We start from the raw sequence: 20095 nt of genomic DNA on the forward strand, positions 1-20095 counted from the left end.
TCTTCCAAGTGTCCATCTCGACCCTTACTACTTGTGTTCGGTTTCCTAGGAAGATTAGCCCGTTGCCCCAATCTTCAATGACTCAAGCATTTCTCATCTAGGGTCGGCCTAGCAGAATGCCATAGTCCACTCCCTTCATGATGATGAAGTTTATAGAGAACTGGACACTGCTGCTGTCGAGAAGAAGAGGAAGTTCCAATGCGGGATCAGGAATCCCAGCGGCACTACCAATTGGGCTCCTCTTCCAAAGAAATTTGGCAGCCTATTTCCTAAGTACGATGGATTGTATTGCTGAACATAGGGGAATCTCGTAGGCAACCTACAGTGCATGGCATCATGGCCGAACCTACCACAATTCACGCAAGGCCTAGATCTAGGATCTTGGTACTTAGCTAGAAGGTGGTTGCCGCCACAATGCACACATTGGACGTGTGGGCATGTTGGTTTCCTCACCAATCCCTGTAGTCATGCTAGCTCCATTCTCACCTCAGCTAGCTCCTGGCATTGATCTACACTCTTCCCCTTGTCGTGCATGCAGGGGTTGATCCCTCGCTCGATTGTGGCCCTCTTTGAGGTTCTCTGATTGGGGTTGTCACAGTTCGAACTTTGAGAGCTTCTCTCTCTCAGCTGATCATCCACCCTAATTACTTCTAGCTAACAAATTTCACTGCAAGCTAGAGTTACTTGCCAAAGCCTTGTACAACTCCTCGATGTGGATCCCGTTCATGAACATGGTGGAAACAACTCTTTCATTGGGTCACTCATTTGTGGGGATTCTCTTAAAGAGGCTGCACACATGAGTGACGTAGTCTCTTATGTCATTCTTGTCCTTTTGATTGACATTCATTAGTCGAACTATGAGGTTATCAGAGTATCCTGCTTTTGAGAATCTCTTAATGAAGATATCTTTTAGTGGGGCAAAGTTTGTCTACTCCACCACGTCTAAGCCAGTGTACCATGTCCTAGCTTTATCCCCTAAGCAGACAAACACCTGGGAGCATTGTGCCAGGTCCGTGAGTCCGTTGGCCTTGCAAACTTGCTCGAACTGCTCTACGAAGCTGTATGGGCCACTACTAAGCTGGTACTTGTCCAATTGCTTAGCTACTGCTGGGATTTTTGATTGGCTCTTCGTCCCTGAGTAATTCCTAGGTCTGAGAGTAGAGAGGTTGCTAGTGCTACTACACTCTGTTTAGCAGCCATGTTGTCCATGAGCCGCTTGATCACAAGCTCGCTCAGCGTGAGGTCTGTTGTCTCTAGAGCACTTTCACTCTTCGTGCTTGGTCCTGCCGCCTTGCTTTTGCCAGCTAAGGCTAGCATGCATTGCGCTTCGTGCACATCTATGTCCTGCTATAGCTTCCTAGCTCTTTTCTTGCAGTTGTAGGCCGCTATGTCCTATAGTGCTTTCCTAACTACTTTCCTCTCTTCCTCTAGGCTTGCCACTACCTCCTCTATTGGCCTACTGTGGATTACTATTCTGGTCAGCAGGTTGTATTCATTGACCATGCCTTGGACCACGATTGGGAACTTACCCAAGTCCAGCTGATCGTCTCCTTGATCTGGTTTTCTCCTAACATCATTCATGCTTCCTGTTCCACGAGGTTATTGATCAATCCGAGTAGCTCTAGTAGTGCTTTTCCCTCAATCTTTTTGTCTTGCCGCTGCTGTCTTCGAGGGTCCTATTAATGGGGCTCTAAGGCACCTGATTGTGTTTTGGGGTCTCCTCCTATTGGTGGGTTCCTTGGAGTTATTATGTCTGAGTGTGTTCATTGTTATTGAAAAACTGTCCTTGACTTATGTACACTTAGTACTGGGTGCTCTATTGTGCATAGTGCAAATTCAAGCTTTCCATCCTTTTGGTGCTCTTATGTAAAAAAATCATTGTGGGGTGCGCAAACAAAACAAAACAATCATACAGGCATGGCTACCCCCTTGACTTATCCACGACCTAGTATGGCTCTAAGTCAAGTTGGTCTCTTGACCATGCTACTAGATTGCACTATTACAATTTTCTCTGGTCTTTGGCTTCGGTGAGCTAGGACGGGTTTCTAGGGGTGTTCAGGAATGTGTCCCAATTGGTCCTAACTTGGGGGATGGCCCTATTCCTGGTTGTGTTGTCCTCTGCCCAATTGGTCTGATTCTGATGGTCTGATTGGTGTATCTGATTGGATGGTTTGATCGGACCGGGCTAGTTCGACTCAAAGTTTGGTCGGATTGGCAATTGGGTGTCCATCTGATTGATTGATGGTCCCGACTGGGGAAGGTCATTCGATTGGATGGGTGGGTGTCCAATCAGACGGTTGGCCTGATCAAACCAAAGGGCTAGGTCTGACTGTCAAGTATGTCTGACTGGACGGGTGGTTTGATCGAACCCCAGGTAATGGTCTGACTCCTGGAGTCAGATGGTCTGATTCTCCCAGTCGGACGGTCCGATTGCTGGACTTTGGGAGTTGGACTAAGACACAATGGTCCCCGACTGTGAACCCAACGGCGTGTCGTGATATGTCTTGGCCAATTTCTCCTAGCCTTGTTACGGCCCCCTGTCATACCTTCCAGATCACATCAATGGCACATAAAGAAGATCCTTACGTACTTGGATTGGTCGGAAACACCAGAATCAAAACACATGATCTCCTTTTTGTGATCAGCAGGTCTCTCTCTCTCAAGCTGTCTCTTTCACTCTCAGTATGCATAAGCTCTTTCCCTCTATTCTAGGGATTTTAGGGTTTAGCCTTACTCAGTCCTTACCTCCCAACCCACCCTCCTTAGTCATTAAACTTGGAAGCTTGTCTTTTTCTTGCTCTTTCTTGGTTGTGCCCTGTTTACAACAGCTATACCCTATTGTTTTCTCACAATATTTTAGTCCTATCCTACCTTAATGCAAATAAAAATCACAAGACAATGCTTGGGCTGAATCATCCTACTTGTCTACACATTAGAAATCCAAAATACTTACTTGTTTTGCAGATTGAAATGCCTAAATCTCCTATCTACCTCAAATACTGATTCGTGGATAAAACCCTACTTCCATGCTCGATTCGAAGCACGCGTCACTCAAGGCTTGAATTCGTTGATCCCGACAACAGAATCAAAATGAAGGGAGCTCTCTTGCTCAACCTTTGAGACCTATGGACCGCTTATTGGTCAAGAGTTTCAAATCAAGCAGCCATGGCTACCTCTCACATAGTCAATGCGCTATCCTTACTTGTGGGGTGTAGTAAGTTTACCTTGATGCTTGATTGAGTACCTTCCTCTCTCTTGCACGCCGGTAGCTCCATGATCCTTGAGGCAAGCTTCAGCAACCTCAATCCCTTTCCGTCAAGCTCCATTCTCCATAGTCATGAGAGATAAGAGAAGAGAAGAAGATGAAGAGAGGAGATGGGGGGGCTTCTTCTCCTTGATCCCTCACTCTCACACACTCACTTCCTCACTTTCTCACACTCACTCACTCCCTCACTCAAGCACAAGCAAGAAAACAAGAGAAGAGAAGAAGAAGAAGAAACTTTCAGCCACTCATCCAAAATGAGCTCTCATTCACTTTTTAAACTTTATATACAAAACCCTAAATCCCTTTTGGGTGGCCATCCCCTTATCTCCCTTTTCTTACATGGCCGACCTTGCCCTAGGCCCTTTTTCCCATTGTCCTCCTCTCTTTCTATCTTACTCCTACCACCCTTTCATGATTACAAATTGCACAAGAGGGAGCTTAACGCTCTTTTATATAGGTTTTGGCTACGCCTTTATATTTAAAGGTGCACCTTTTTGCTTTTGACTTCTTGCGGCTTTCATGGTGGTTATTCCCATGCTTTTAGGTTTTTTCCAGACTTACTCTCTTGTAGGGCGACTTTCCCCTTTTTTTCACCTTGCGCTTTTCCTCTTGATGCCTCATTTTCACGTCTTTCACTTTGCAGTAAACCCACCATTATCTCCACTTGTGCGTGGCCAATTCTCTTGGGTAGTGATAACTCCCTCGATTGACCCACATAGGACACGGCTCTTAGGTGTAGTTGGTTCTCGTGTGACGTCACACGTGTGTGAAAAGAGTTGTAACTTTGTCTCTATATCTTCCTTCCTAGCTAAGGCAGTGTTTTTACTCCCTCTTCTAGAGAGACGTTCTTTACTAGGGTTTTAGAGCGCCTCCAACCAGACAGGACAGGATCAGGGCGTGGGTGAAGAAGAAGGTCAGACAACCTGCTTCGTTGTTATTTGGTTTTCGATTCCATTGATTCAAGGTACATATCGTTCTGTGGTTTTCTCCTGTTAACAGATACGATACGGTGGTTGCTTGATCGTTGCCCTGTATCATATCAGAGGCTGCAGCTGCTCGGGCCAGGTTGGCATGCTAGGACTCGATCCTCCTTTCATTGCATACTGGTTTCACGTGTTCCGTGTATGTCATTGAGGCCAGAGGCGTTCCGCCGCTTGATTCTCACGAACTCAAGCACATTTCCTGTCCCGTCATCTTGTCTGTACTTGAGGCATCAGCATGTCCTCTGCCGCTTCCCCTCTCCCCGCCACTGCAGAGTCCCTTGTGTTGGCTCAGGAGGCATTGCCAGCTGACGCCATTTCCATATTGCAGCAAATTATTCAGAATCCGTCTACTTCTTCTGAGGCTGTCCGTGTCAAAGAGCAGGCAATTTCCAATCTCTCCGATCTTATTTCTCAGGAGAAGAGGGGAGGTGAGCTGCGTAGTCTATTGACAGATCCGCAGCCTTTCTTTTTGCTGATTCCCAAGGCCAAAATTGTCAAATTTGTCAAGGGCATTATTGATGTAGTGGCCAAGATTCCTAACACGTCTGAACTTCAGATCTCCTTGTGTAGAGAAATGGTAGAGTGGACAAGGGCAGAGAAGAGGACATTCTTGAGGCAACGTGTGGACGCACACCTTGCTGCACTTCGTATGGAAAGCTCACCAAATACTATAGCCCGCTGGGATGATTACTGATTCTCCTTTTCTATTGAGTCAAATCAATAGATTGAGGCATGCAAGTGGCAATGCACTCTCATGTCCCTGTGTGAATGCCATGATGAACACAAATAGGGAAATTATAGCCCGATCAAGTGATGAAGATCCCACTGCAACTAAGCTTATAGTACCAAGTATGGTGAAAGACAAAGAAGTGAGAAACGATGTCAGTGTATGAGTCTTCCCTAGTGATATAGTGAACAAAAACATAAAATCCTCAAGATCTGTCCCATAAGGCTTATCAGGTCAAGTCTTAATAGTGAACATATTGGCCCATTGAGAAGACTACTATTTTAGTGCAATCCAATCTCCCATATCCCCGTGAGAGTTCCATGATCAAATTAAACAGAAAAATTTTAGGAGATGAATTTTTGTGATTTAAGATCCTTTCAACTACAAATCTGATGGCACGCCATGGTTTGTGATCTCTCTAGAAGCCAGTATAAAAGGCTTTGTGGAATCCACAAAGACCATGAGACATTGAGATAATATGCATTCTTGTGCGCATTGAGCTGATCGCAGGGGTAGATTCAAAATTTAAAAATAAATGATGCTAATCTATTGATAATACTGTGTTTTTTTCCTAGTTTTACTCTCTTGCTGGGAGCTTCAAAGTCACAAGTTTTACTCTGAGCAGTCCATTTTGATTGAGAATGATTGTGCTTCTTCCTGAATGGATCAATTGTACTCTCAAATTGTGCGAATCAATTACAAGTGCACTACACGCGGGTCATTTTCTTCTTCTTAGGTTTTGACTTTAAACAAGAAGCTCGGAGCTAACCTGCGGGAGGGATTGAGGGGTTGCGGGAGCTGCAGCTTTGCCAGAAGACGATGAGGATAATATTGATGATAATGATGATGATGATGATCGGATCTCTATTAAAGATTATAGTGCCTAGTATGTTGCGTTTTGCGTTTTGTGTTCTAGTTCAGATTCTCTCTCTCTCTTTGTGTCTGTGCTGCAGCTTCCTATATGAGACTCTGAGTTTGAGCCTATAGGGAGGAGCACCACTTCTTCTTTCTTCCGTCGTTCCGTGGAAAGCTGGCTGGATTATTAGGGTTTTGCTTTGATACCAAAACCTTACTGTCGGTCAGTCCGTTGCATTATATACGTCCTGCTCCCGATAGTTGACGTAGCCGCTAGTCGTGTTATACCTCTCGAATTTCAGCGTATATCGACAAGCCCGCGTTTACATCACCACACATCCACACCCACACACCACACCCCTCGTCCCTACTCTCTCTCTCCCCCCCCCCCCCCCCCCCCCTCCCCCCAAAAAAAAAGAAGCTATCTATAATATGTTTTACAAATTATGATCCATATCTACACTATCTTTTATTGAACCAATCCCAATCGTAGTTTTCAAGCAGCAAACAGTACTCCGAATGGGGGGGGGGGGGGAGAAGAAGTGATTTATAAGAACTCTGTCTAGGTATCCTGTGGTTTTATCTCCCTTTTGGAGCTAAAGGAACTATCAGATTTGCGGTCTGAGTAACTAAGAAGAAACTAAAGTTTGATATACGTTTTTGGTCTACCAGGGATCTCCAAGAGATCTAATGCTTGGAGATTGCTTCTGAGTAGTCCTAGATAAGGATTTTGTTTATCTTTTTTGGTTCTATCAATACATAGTGCTTTGATTCATCGAGCTTTGTATTTATCTTGTGTATCTCTTGTCTATTCTTTTTCTTCTGTTCTATCTCCTATTCTCTACTTCCTTCTCTCTCTGATCCCCAATGGATACGGCCTTTCAACTAAAACCCCTTCGATAGCAGATACCCATCCCTATCAGCAACTATTGAATAAGGGAAGGCTGGTCACACATTGTGATTGTTGGAGTTGCCACATATCTCTCTCTCTCTTTCTCTCTCTCTCTCTCTCTCTCTCTCCATCCACATAGCTTGCATCACTCTTTCACTTGCTCGTGCTTCCACCACTGCTTCACTCTTCACAAAGTTCCTCCATCTCAATGTGATAGACTTTATATCAATATTTAAGGTCATAGTGGCATCTTTGGTTATGCAATCAATATGAATCATTGGTCGATTGTGTTGACATTAATAATGAAAGGCCTAGTGATTGAGGCAAATTGGAGTATTGTGGGCTAGTTGTTTGATTATGTAGCCTAGTGATTGAGGCAAATTGGAGTATTGTGGGCTAGTTGTTTGATTATGTAAAGAGTGTAAGGATAGATAGTTGCATTGGTTTGTAAGAGCTAGTAGGCATCCAACCATCCTATATGAGCCACTCTATGTAGTGGGGCTTGCTATGGTACATAATAAACAAATGGTGAGGAGCTAAATATAGGTGCTACACGTAAATGCCATGGTGTAACTAAAGGTGTAGAGTAATAGATACAAAAATAGAAAAAACAAAGAAATAAATAAGAGACATGCAAAACTTTTGGGACTCAACTATAGGGCAAGTTAAATTATCATGCATGGGAGAATGAAGATGCTATTCACAATGATAGTTATGATGAATGCTAGGTAGTACTAATACCTCCCCTATGGGAAGAGAGAGAGAGAGGGGGGGGGAGAGAGAAGGGAGGGAGGGAGAGGAGGGAGGGAGGGAGAGAAGGGAGGGAGGGAGCATGTGTATGTATGTGCATGTGTGTGTTTGCATGTATGAGCAATAAATAATTGTTGGGCACAATGTAATGTAATGCTGAGGGCAATTTGATGAGCAATGTGTTCTCTGCCTTAGTATTCTCTACATATTTAGAATAGTATGTTTGGTGCTTATTCTATTCCTAAGCTACTCAATTAAATAATATTTCTTAAGTATATAATTCTTTGTGTCAGTTCAAGTATGTTGGATTTCTGTGTCTCCTAAGTATGTCTATTCCCAATTACACTTGGCAACCATGACGATCCTTCCCTTAGTCATGAGTTTGCATTCATACGTGCTCTTCCATTACTCTTTTGGTTAGGTAGCATTTGCAACATGAGCAACAACGGGCACACACTTCGACGGTTCTAGGATTTTTCATCTCCCTCGGTGATGAGGAGCTAGATGAGGATGGGATTCCTATGTCATCATGACCAAAGGGATCGTGGTCTCTTTCTTGACTTGGGCATCTCCTTCATCTCCACCGATTGCTCCTCTGATATCATAAAAGTTAGCTGGTCAACAATTTTCCTCAACAATCCCAGTTGTCGTTCCTTTTATTCCCCCTTATGACATCCTGATGGCGCCTTCAGTGCCCTTTCCCAAGTTCATGAGATTAGCGTCACAAAATTTGGATGCCTTTATTCGGCAATTCAAGGTGGCCTGTGCCATAAATTTCCACTCTCAAAATGATATAGCCTATCAGAAAGCAGTGTTTGAATCCTACATGTGGATGAAGGTAGTAGTGTGGCTGGTAGATGAATCCTACATGTGGATGAAGGTAGCAGTGTGGCTGGTAGAGCAGCAAGAGTGAGCTACTTATGATGAGGTGAAGGTGGCATTCACAAAGCAATTTTAGTAAGATCAGATAAAGACCGCTTGTAAAGCCTTAAGGGGATTCCGTTGTCCAAAACTTACACTACCTGATTTTGGGTGCCAGTGAGTAAAATTACTACTCATGCTAATGAGCCTACAAGAGAGATGTTACATTCCATGTATACCTGGGGGACTACACCATGATATCTACAAAGCATTGGCTATGGAAGATCTAGTGACCAATGATTTGATTTTGTTCAACAAGCCTTGTGGGTAGAATTGGTTCTTTGCAAGTATAAGAATGGGAAGGCAAAGAAGTCCAGTAAGTCCACTAATAAAAGTCATAGTTTGGATGATAGTAGCTTGGATTCGGATGAGGACCCCAAGGAACAGGGATGAGGAGGACTCTAAGGAGGAGGATGGAATGAAGCCCAAAAAATCCTAGAAGAAGAAGAAGGGTCGTAAATCCTTGGAGAGCACTCACAAGTCTACAACAAAAGCCATCTAGTGTAGTGAGTGAGACGATTTGGGCCACTTGGCAGTTGATTGCTGCTTAAATTAATGATGATGTGGGATTTGCAAGACTTCTACTCATATTATGGAGATTTTTTGATATAAGTTGCATAATTTGTTGGCCCACATAGGGGGGTGGCAAGGCATTAGAGAAAGTTAGCTTGCCAATTGGAGTGCTTTGGGACCATCAGCGTCTCAACATTGGCAATGTCTTATACTCAGCAAAATTATGTCTCCTAGCATGGGTCATGGAGGATAAGGATGTGGTTGAGGTGGTCAGGCTAGTGCTCTTAAGTCCTCACCTCTCTAAAAGATAATGTTTCTTCTATATACAAGAAGGGCATTGGCGAGTGGAATTCTAAATGCCCAAGCTTATGATCCTTAAAAGCAAAAAGGGCAGGATGCCTTCCTTTAGGATGATGAAAATTGAAGAAATTTTGGATCTAGTAGTGAATGTAGTAACCCACTTTGGAAAGTGGCTCAAACCTACATCAAACAAACTTATAGATCCTTCTTGGATAGAACAAGAGGAAATATGGAATGAAGTAGTGGAATGGTTTGTGCAAAGAGCCGCCAATGTGATGAAGGATTCACAACTTATCCCTAATTTGAGGTCCAAACAACAACAAGTAGAGCTGGGGAATCTCCCAATCTTGGGAAGTGTGGCAACCCCATAGTTAGGTGCAATTCCAACGTCACCATCGAAGACAAATTTGGGTGTCCAATCTTTTCCATCACAATTTCTTTGGACCATCACTTGAACCTAGTTTTGGCATTCAAAGATCACCTTGTAAAGATGATTCAATTGGATCCTCCTTGTTTGACCAATGCAGGAAGTAGCGATCATGGCAATCAAAGATCTCTTTGAGAAAGTGTGGAAAGTGTAGCATGAGCCAGTTTCACCAAGCCTCCTATGCATGATTTTAGTCAGATGTCCGGATTGGGTAATCAATGATGTTCTTCTAAATAGAAGATTTTGAAGTGAATATTATCACCATGGCAAAATGTAAGGATTGTGGGTTGATGGATTGAGAGCCAATCCCATTTTTCATCAAAACAATGAATTAGTAAAGAGTGCAGCCACTCAAAATTCTTTTTTGTATTCTCATCAAAGTGGCCAAGATTCCCTTTTTAGTCTCACTAGTGATTTTGAACATGGAACAAGTGGGAGAATATTTTCACCTCCTACTGTGATGACCTTTGTTGCTGATATTGAGATGTGCCTTAGTCTCAAACCCAAGACTATCTTTGTTGCAAAGGTAGGCATGTTAATGGGGCATGTGATCTCAAGAGACGATGATTGTTGTCTATCCATAGAAGGTGACATCTATTATGTAGGCGGAAGTTCCTAATTCTCCATTAGCTATTTCGAGATTCCTTGGATAAGTATGCTAGCATGGGCATTATGTTCAACTTTTGGTCCATGGGGCCATCCTCTCAACAAGTTGGCCCATGTCTAGAAGGCAACATTTAAGTGGGATGATGATGCCGACTCGGCATTCCAATAGCTTTGGTTGATGCTGTCAAAGGCTTCAATCTTAATTCCTCCTAACTAGAATAAGGAATTCCATGTCTTTGATGATGCTTTGGACAATGCCATTGGTAGTGTGTTGATGCAAGATAATGCGAAAGGATGGTTCTAACCTATTCCAATTAAGAGTTGTTGGAAACCAACTGATGTGACCCTAAACTGAATTTGAAGATGAGAAAATGTGCTGGAAACTAGTTTCTAGTTTTTACACTCATGTGAACAGCTAACTAATTATCCAAGCCAAAAAACCCAAGTAAATTTATTTTCCCTAATTTTGCCATGTGAAGCTTGGGATCAGTTCAATAAAAGATAGTGTAGATATGGATGGTAATTTATAAAACATATTATAGATAGCTTTTTTTTGGGGGAGGCAGGGGCGGGGGGTATGGTGTGTGGGTGTGTAGTGATGTGAACGCGGGCTTGTCGGTATACGTTGAGATTTGAGAGGTATAACATGACTAGAGGCTATAGTATTCACCATCCCTATTTGACCGGATAACCCATCTTAGAACAAATCACAAGCCTTTGTTGTCCGACAGGAACATCCCTTCCCCAACCCCACTGAACTGTCTCATGGCAAATGCTGCATTCAAAATTCAACAAAAGTGTTCTCTTAGTTTGTCAAATACTTTGTGACAATTTAATATTATGGCCCTGGTGTTTAAATACCCTGAGACTATCTAGCTACCTGGCTTATCTGGTCCACGTTATATTTGTTATCCAATACGGAGACTGAGCAGTGCTTTGAGAAGAAACTGATCAGAAGTCTGGGTGCTCCAAGGACAGGTATTGGCGGACATACATATCTGATAAATCCCCTTGTGTTTGAAGCCAGAAGATGGGAATGGAGATGGAGATCGCTAGAGAAAGCATTGGAGACGATCAGGCTGTTTCTTGTGGTAGGCAGGCAATTGTGCAAGCTCTGACTGATGCGTCAAAGGTAACTCAATGATCCGTTCTTTTCTGACACTAAGATAATCCTACAGTTTCTGTGTGGTGTAAAAGTAAACAACATAGTGGGATTTCTTTCTGTGGCAGAGATACAGATGTTCAAAATCAACTTGCACTTCTAATTGTTTTGACTGGGTCTCCACTTTGTATTCCAGGGTGAACTGGCTAACTATGACAAGTTACTCGGTGAATTGAGGGATATCCACGTGGAGGATCCCACAAGCGACACTCTTCTTCAGGTAATTTCAAGCTTTGGGTGATTGAAGTTTCTACAGTCAGTTGGTAATTTGACAGACTTCGGATTGTTGTCTTTGGACTGGCATATTGTGCTTTTTTGATGACACAGATGCGCCTGAAAGCACTCTCTCAGGCAGTTTCATTCATCAGGGAGCGAGACCATGAACTTCTGCTGACTCACGTAAGGTTCATGCATGTTTGCATGTAGATTTTACATTCATTAGTGTTTTGCGTGTACATTGAAAACAAAGTGCTGGTTTTTCTCTTGTAACTCCCAGGTTTTGGGGATGAGCCTTTGGGTACACAGTCTTGAAGTGGCAGATGCTTTGTCAGAATTTGCAATAAATCTGGTATGTCAATGAAGCAGATACTTATATTGAGTCATGAGTTGCACATGCAAGTTTAATTGGTTTATTCTTTCTTGCAGGCAACTGTGAATGGTGGTTGTGTTGCACAGTGTTTGGATATGCTCGTACGTAACTTTTTACCTCCATCATGTGGATTACCAGTGTTTTTAGACATCTTTAGCAGGAGAGCACTTATGAAAGGAATGCCAAAGGAAGTGCTCTTAAATCAGAAGTCTCTCCATTTGGAGAGAAAAGATGCTGTTCTACAACGTGTTCATTTTGCAATTGGGCGCATTGCAGAGCTTGTGCCAATGACAGCATTGCACTTGCAGCCGATTGTCCTTCAGAGGATGCCTCATAGAATTGTGGATAAGCAGGTAAGTTTGGTGTCATCAGTGATTGGCCTTCTTTATGCTTGCATGATTGTTGGATGTGTTCATATAACATGTTGCTAGCTAGAAGTGTGGTTGTTGTTGCATGAGGAATTCAGACATTGTGTAATAAGCCAGGTTATCTATATGAAGAGGTTTTCTAGTCAGCTGACGACATTATTAAGCTTGTGTAGTTTGGCTAGGGTCTTACAGTTTACGTGTTTGTCAGTCTGTCAGATCAAATGACTGAAGTAACCCAATCCTTGACGTTATTAGTTAAGCTGTCACTTGTATTTCATGTTTTGCACATGCAGAATTTACATATATTGTTGTCTGATGCACTTTCTGATATATACCCACTATGTGTTCTTGAGAGTATGTTATCTGCATTCTGTACGGAAGTTCATTCTTACTTCCATGCAGGAAACTGGATATGTTGGATTTCAATTGAAAGTGCACCATGGATTCATGTCTCTTATTCTCTTTTGTTTTGTTACTAGTGGAATGCCTTGTATTTGGAGAATATGTTGCGGCTTGACCGAAGTTCTTCTGGGAATCAAATGCTAATGGCGGTGGTTGATAGATTGATTGAAATCGATGTAAGTTTGAGCTTTCCACTGCTGCCATAAAACTCTATGCTCACTTATTTATTGTTAGTGGAGACTCAGATTTTGATGTCTTCTGTTAATGCATGGTGTGCTTATGATGGTTAGCATCACGTAGGAAAGCAGGAATTAGCTATGCTCTGTGATTAATGCAATCTGATAATAAACTTTTCAGTTCTGTACCTTTGAAACACAGTTACCAGGCTTGAAGTGTAGATTACTGATATTTGTATGTGTCTATTTCAAGGTGGAGATAAGGTGGGAGGATATTGTTCGGGAAGAGGACAGCAACAAGGTTTTTGTGTTTGATATGGATCTGGATGAGATGTCAGAAGAAAACGAAACAGGTCTTATCGGCCTTGGAGCTGAGGTATGCTTGAGCCTGTAATATGCCTCAAGTTGGACCATTTTTTCTGGCTGTAAATGCTTAGGGCTTTCTGGCATCAGGCTAGTGCTTTGAACGGGGAAAGAAAACAAACCCTATGCGCTGTTGCTGATAAGATGGATGTACTCATGGATATGACACTTCAGCACTTGCAGACTTGTTTCAATGCAGGCCAAATCGAACAAGTAACTTCATTTGTTAAGAGTTTATATTGTGTTAACTTCTTGTCACATCCAAATATGAGTTCTTATCACTGTGAGTTAATGAGTTCTTCTCTGGGTGAATGCTCTGACTATGGCTGTAGGTTTTCAACTGCCTAATGAGTTCATTTCAGTCAACAATCTTAGACACATACAAGTCAAAATTTACCCAGGTTTTACTTTCTATTGATGCAATAAAATTTGGAGCCTTTTACAGTGTGCTCATTGTTCAGTTATCCTCTTTTGGCAAAAATGTTTCTTACCCTCATTGGAAAAACATGTTTCTTGCAGTTTCTGATCTTCTATGTTTGCTCACTTGCTCCAACAACATGTGGCCAAAAATTCTCCATGCTACTGTGTGACATACTGGCTTCCACACATCGTGCTCCAACTACAAGGTGAAGTACCTACATTTACCGAGTTCTGTTTGTTGTCTGTTGGTTACAAACAAGCCTTAGTTGTGTGCTTAATGGACTGGTAGACTGAGCTATCGTGCCAATGTTAGCCTAACAACCTGAGATACCAGTCCAGACAGGAAATACATGGTGATTTTCTGGTTGACAGATGACAAATGGTAGGTGGAAACAGGGTACTGGTCAATTTGACCAGATACGGGAGGGTCAGCAGATAGCTGTATATGCAGTTTGAATTCTTGAGTCTCTTCATCTAAATCTTGTATCTTGTTATATACGAAAGCATGTGATCGGCAACTCTACATGATGTTCATGCGTTTGGTGTTTGTATGTGTGCAATTGTGTACTTGTCTTCCCAGTAGTGTGTCTTCTGTGCTATTATTTACTTGGGTGAAAATGCTTGTTGCATGCAAGGTTCATAACATCATGTAGATGCTAGTTAAACCCAAGCGGATTATGGGGTGACGGTATATGTGTACATGAGAGTAGGCTTCAATAGCTTTGTCTTGCATAAGTGTCTCATAGATAAGCTCAAGTGAGGTCTCATTGTATTGTGTAGAACCTGAGTGAAATCAGCCTTCCTTCTTGGAAAGGGCAGTAATTCCATGATTAAGCACTTAACTTCAATAATTAGCAAATGAATATAAGTCGAAATGCACAAATTACCTTAATAATCTCAGACGTTGAACATCTTATGGGCCCCAAAATTGGCACCTCTTTCGGTATTTCTTTAACTTGAGTGCTAATGGAATGAGTATAAGCTGAGATTCATAATCTCCTTTGCTGTTCCAAAAAGCCTCTTTGTTGTAGCGACTATCAACAATCAATTCGGGCTAATTGCCCCTTGATTTTTCACCCAAGACTTGCATAAATGGAACCACCAACTAGCCAAATGTTGCCCCAAACTACAATGAATGGGTTGGTATCCGAATTCCTTAACAATTACACAAATTTTAGAGAGACAAAGCCAAGATGAGAGAGATGCAATTTTTTTCGCAAGAAAATTCTAAATTCTACTTGCTGCTTGCTCCAGCCTATATTTAATGCAGTCACCTATTGTCAAGTACCTCCAAAATACTGTCACTTGATTAGCAATGCTGTTGCCAGTCCTTAGAAGATGAGTCCTTGCTCTGTTCTTTGATCTGAAAATGGACCACTAGCTCTCTTTCTCTTTCTCTCTCTCTCTCCTCCCTCCCTCCCCAAGCTGTAAACTAACTAAAAGATTGAGACCCAATCTCCAAAAACGTTTTCTCAATCTGCATGGATATTTTTGCCAAGTGGCAACCTTCTAAATCCATTTTTCAGTATTATCTAGCCATTAAATTACTTTTTAGAATTAAATAATCTTGAAAATTAATTTCAGTCCTTCTGATCCAGCCCAAAATTAAATATGCCCATCCATAATTAAATTGGTTAGGCCATTTGTAACTTGGAGTGATCATCAATATCTGTTGATCTCTAGATTGACATTAATTAATTGATTAATGCTAGTCCCTAGTATCACCAACGATACTTATTGACCAAATAACTGTCCTAGGGTCAAAACTGACACTAACTGATCCCCAAAGCTGGCATAACTTATCACTACTTTTGCTTTTTGACACCCATTGCATCCTTGGGATCCTTGGCTTGTTACCATGAAATAATTGTGATGTGCATCACATGTGCTAAACAACCTTGCACATTTGATTAATAATTTAATCAAATGTTATCAGCAAGATTAAAGCATTTCAAAGTTTCATATCCTCGTGATATTGAGAGTTGAAAGGAGAATTCCAAGTGTATGGACTCTATGAGAATGTCCATTTACAAAATAATTAAGATAAATGGGCGATCTAGTTTGGGCCATGGGATATGAGAATGATTGCCCCTTGTCAAAGTAGATTAGTTTTGAATGTGTGCTTGCATGTTTTGTTAAGTGCATCGTTAGATCAATCCGCAAAACGCTCTTATAATAATCAAACACAAAACTCAGAACATAGAAGGATAGATATCAAATTCACTTTCCAATATTGAGCTGTTTTGGTTTACCTCAAAGCTTGTGTTAGTGTTGATAATTGGGCATTAGCTTCCAAGTTAAAGAATTAGCATCTGCCATTACATATCACCGAACAATGCTGCTTAGGTGTATGTGCCAAGCTATTACATACAACTTCTAGTGGGGTTTTATAGCCTTGTGTAGATGTTAAACTAAAATGCATTACGTGGATGAGGGATGTGTTAGAGGTTAGTCATCCCCTGGATTAGTATTTCTCAGGTTACATTTGGTGCTGTTCATTCTCTCAAAGATACTCTCGGAGGGCATTATTCATTATTTTTGTCAGTTAATGGGCATTTTCATCAAGCACAGTGTACAGGCAGTTCCATTAGGCAAGCGATGATGCCATGTGGCAGTTGGAGGATCATTTATTGTATTATTTTCTCCGATTTAGGCCTAGTTGACAGGTTGCCCCTCTCACTTGCTTTTTCAAGTGTTGGTGGGAGAGATACGGCTCGAGAAGATACATCGATAGCCCTTATATATTTAACCTCTTCATTCATTGATTGCAGATTTCTGTGTTCTTTTCTCTTTTATGTCTCCATTTCTCGTGTTCATTTTCTTTCAATCTTGTCCATAGGCTTCTACATTCGTTGCCCTTTGACATGGTATTAAAGTAGCATAGAAGGGCTGATTGATCATGGGCGGTACTGATAAGGAGGATTTTTTGTGACAAGTTTGAGTTTTCAGCCTTTGGAGGTTGTGGTGAGGAGGTTGTGCGCAGAGGAGCGAAGTAGTTGTTTCTTTGCAGGTCCCTGCTATTGGTGAAGGAGGAAAGGCTTTGTTTTCAGCCTTTTGCTGTAGATTTTGAGTTTTCATTGCCTTTTGCAGATGAAACTCTTTGAGGATGAGTGGAGGAAGCCCTAGCAAGCATCGCACTGTACATGGAGTCAAAGAGGGTTGCCCTTGTTTTTGTGCAGGTCATTCTATTTGCAATGTCGATCGATATTGATACGGAAGTTCAAGCTATTATGGACCGTAAAGTCCTCATGTTGCTAGCTCTTCCTTCAAATCAAAAGCTTGATGGGGAGAAATACCCCATTTGGTGCGTAATGATACTTGCCATCTTGGAGTCTTATGATTTGGTGGAGATTGTGATTGTGGCTATAGACCGTGCTATATCTCGTCATATCTCCAAGCTGTCTTTAGATGAGAAATATGAGTTGATAAAGTTATAGGTGCATTGGGATAAACTGGTGTCTGTATTTGTTCTTTCCTCTTTCTCTCTTGCACTCCAGTTATCATTGCTCACATCGAGCACTTGACTGTGGCCTAGGACATGTGGCTAGAGCTTGATCAGATGTACAATCGGATTTTTATTCTATGCAGGAGCATGTTAATAGGCTTCGGTGATTGCAGATGCAGGTCTAGAATGCAGGGAAGGCGATTACCTTGGAGGATATGGCAATAACTCTTCTTTTCTAGTTGCTGCTTTGATTCTGTGCGTTTTATTCTACCTTGATTGGTCAAAGACTCTTCGTTGAGAAGAGTTGGTTTCTATGGTTTTGGACTAGGAGAAGGATTTGAAACAATAGAGTGCTTCCAAATCGGAGGCATTGATAGGTCAGTCCCCTCAAAGGAAGGGGAAGGACCAAAAGAAAAAGGAGGACAAATCAAAGAAGAATAACGAGAAGGATTTCACTTGTCACATCTGTGGCTAGACAGGTCACTGGAAGAAGGATTGCCTTGACAAAGAAGAAGGACAAGGAGAAGGAGAAGTCTTCAAAGGATTCAAGAGTGGTGATTGCTTCCTCATCAGTTGTCGCTCTCCACTTGGAGGTGATTGAGGCATTGATCCTTAGGGCTTTTGATGTCGTGTTGAGGATTTCACATCCTTGTGAGTGGATTGTTGACAGTGGTGCCTCTTAGCACACGACTCCTCCTATAGCAAGTGTTGCACATTTGCTGCCTTTGCATGGACAAACTCTCATCGACGACAGCTCTGTTGTCCCTATCGAGGGGAGGTGATATGCAACTTATTCGAGATGGGCAGGGTGGTGTCCATACTTTAAAGATGCTTTATGTGCCAAGCTTGGATTACCACTTGCTTTCGATACACAAGACTTGTGTCCTTGGCCTCTTGGTTGAGTTGGACTTCTTACCCTCAAACGCAATCCGAGCTTTGGCATGCTCAATTTGGCCACCTAAATTATAATTACCTTCGAAAGGCTTCTAGGGGACTGCTTGTTACATTGTGGTGAGCTAGCAACTGTGTGTATCTTGCATTTGTGGGAAACAACATCGTGATGCCATTCTCGGCAAGGCTTTAAGGCTGTCTTCAACACCCTTGGAGCTTGTTTCTACAGATTTGTATGGACATAGGAGGATAGATTCCCTAAAGGGGAGCTTGTATCTTATGTTGATTGTGGACAATGTTAGTAGGATGACATGGGTTTATTTTTTGCAACTGAATTCAGAGCTTTCTCCCACTTCAAGGATTGGTTACTCTTTAAGGAGAACCAATTAGGTCGGAAACTGAAGACATTATAATAGAATAAGGGAGGAGAATTTGTTTCTATTGTGGTATCCATGAGGAGTTTGCAAACACAAACATATCTCAAGAAAATGGTATATTGGAGCGGAAGAACTGAAGTGTGATTGAGATGGCTCTATTAAAAATAGCAAGTATACTTTGATACCATGTTAAAAATAAGCGACAATACAGAGTGACAGTAGGGTTTGCAGAGAGTAATACAGTGTGTATGGCAAACTTTGAGAGAGAACAGAAACTCATAAATACAAGAACACGATGATGATGCATTGAATCATGCTATGAGAAGAAAAGTTGATATAGTGGAGTTGAAGCTTAGAAGATAATTGCACTATCATGTTTGAATTAGGCAGCAGCACTTGTGGGAATTTGCAAAGTGATTTGAGCAAAATGCACTCCTCTGGGCAGTTGGCTATCGAAGTAATCACTAGAAGGTCAAGGACAAATTTTGAGGGAGTAAACCATAGTCCTTTGATGTTGTTAGAGATGTGGAAGATGATCACTAGTTGTCGATGGAGCAAACCGCAGTGCTTTGATGCCAAGGAGTGACCTAGGTAGCAAAACGCAAATCCCAGAGTGTTGAAGTTGTCAAATGTAGGGAGGGTAGTCTAGATGTTGATGCCAGGTGGACAATGATGACACCAAATAATGGAGGATGAGCCGGGCTGCAAAAACGTAGGTCCTAGTAGCTTCTGTGACAAACGAGTGACTCTAGGTGATGGAGGAGAAGCTAGGTTGCAAAAATGTAGGTCCGAGCAGCCCCTGTGATAGACGAGTGATGAAATCATTGATGTTCAATGATGTAGATTGTCGCTAGAGGCTAGGATGCTGACGCCAAGCTAGAGATGATGAGGCCATGCAAGGAGAAGATCTTCACATTGAAAAACGCGGGTGAAGGTGGAGCCTAATTAAAAAGGATGTTGATGCCAAGCAGATGATGGTGACACCGAGTGGAAGATTCTCCAAACGCAAAGCCTGATGTTGGAATATGGTGCCTGAAGTAGAAGAGGAAGGGTGAAGGCAGCCACGAGCTAGAAACCACAATGTCCTTTTGAAGGGGTGTGAGGGCAGCGGAAAGGGGTGGTGAGATAAGTAAAGGGTGTTTGATGATGGAGGAAAAGGGGTGAAGAATGATTGAAGAGAGTGGAGGAATAGTGAAGGATGAATGAAGTGATTGCCTATTTATAGGCATAAGCTGTCTTGGGTAGCGCACCACTGTGTGGGTGCCTAGTGAAAAAGTGGCTAAAATGTGGATACCAGCTCTTTTTGGGACTATCAGTGCGAAACTCTAAATGAAGTGTGTAAATTGAAGAAGTGGTTTCTCAATAGACTTGCACCATGATGGAGCATAGAAAGACACCTTAGTGTCTGTGGGCCAAGGTTGTGGCTAGTGCAGTCCACATCCTTAAATCGATCCCCCACTTTAGCTGTTGTTGGCATGACACTCTATGAGGTCTATGTCCACATCCCAAAGACACAACATGATAAATTTAAAGCAGCTTCTTGAAGACGTGTTTGTGGGCTACAATTTGTAGTCCTAAGGTTACTGATTGTATGATCCCGTCAAGCGAGATGTGTAAATTAGTAAAGATGTTTTGTTCGTGGAGGTTCCAACCTAAGAGGGGG

The 20095-nt window shown here is 42.2% G+C and overlaps 1 protein-coding gene across 2 annotated transcripts in view; it reads left to right on the plus strand.

The window, feature by feature from the left end:
* Positions 1–4075: 4075 nt before the first annotated feature.
* The window catches only part of LOC148026866 (RNA polymerase I specific transcription initiation factor RRN3 protein), a 28301-nt gene continuing 12281 nt past the window's right edge, over positions 4076–20095 (plus strand). Inside the window, exons 1-12 of one of the 2 annotated variants that reach the window (XM_087691397.1) lie at positions 4076–4178; positions 4265–4330; positions 11218–11371; positions 11538–11621; positions 11729–11800; positions 11898–11969; positions 12047–12343; positions 12838–12936; positions 13190–13312; positions 13390–13512; positions 13632–13700; positions 13819–13925. In XM_087691397.1, the coding sequence (XP_087547523.1) occupies positions 11270–11371; positions 11538–11621; positions 11729–11800; positions 11898–11969; positions 12047–12343; positions 12838–12936; positions 13190–13312; positions 13390–13512; positions 13632–13700; positions 13819–13925 (1148 nt within the window). In that variant the 5' untranslated portion in view covers positions 4076–4178; positions 4265–4330; positions 11218–11269. The remainder of the gene's footprint in view (positions 4179–4264; positions 4331–11217; positions 11372–11537; positions 11622–11728; positions 11801–11897; positions 11970–12046; positions 12344–12837; positions 12937–13189; positions 13313–13389; positions 13513–13631; positions 13701–13818; positions 13926–20095) is intronic. The other variant, XM_087691395.1, reaches the window with a different exon arrangement.

The sequence above is a fragment of the Lygodium microphyllum genome, chromosome 13, assembly GCF_053477565.2.
Source record: "Lygodium microphyllum isolate KBCC chromosome 13, Lygodium_microphyllum_v1.1.10, whole genome shotgun sequence".
In the NCBI taxonomy this organism is placed as follows: domain Eukaryota; kingdom Viridiplantae; phylum Streptophyta; class Polypodiopsida; order Schizaeales; family Lygodiaceae; genus Lygodium; species Lygodium microphyllum.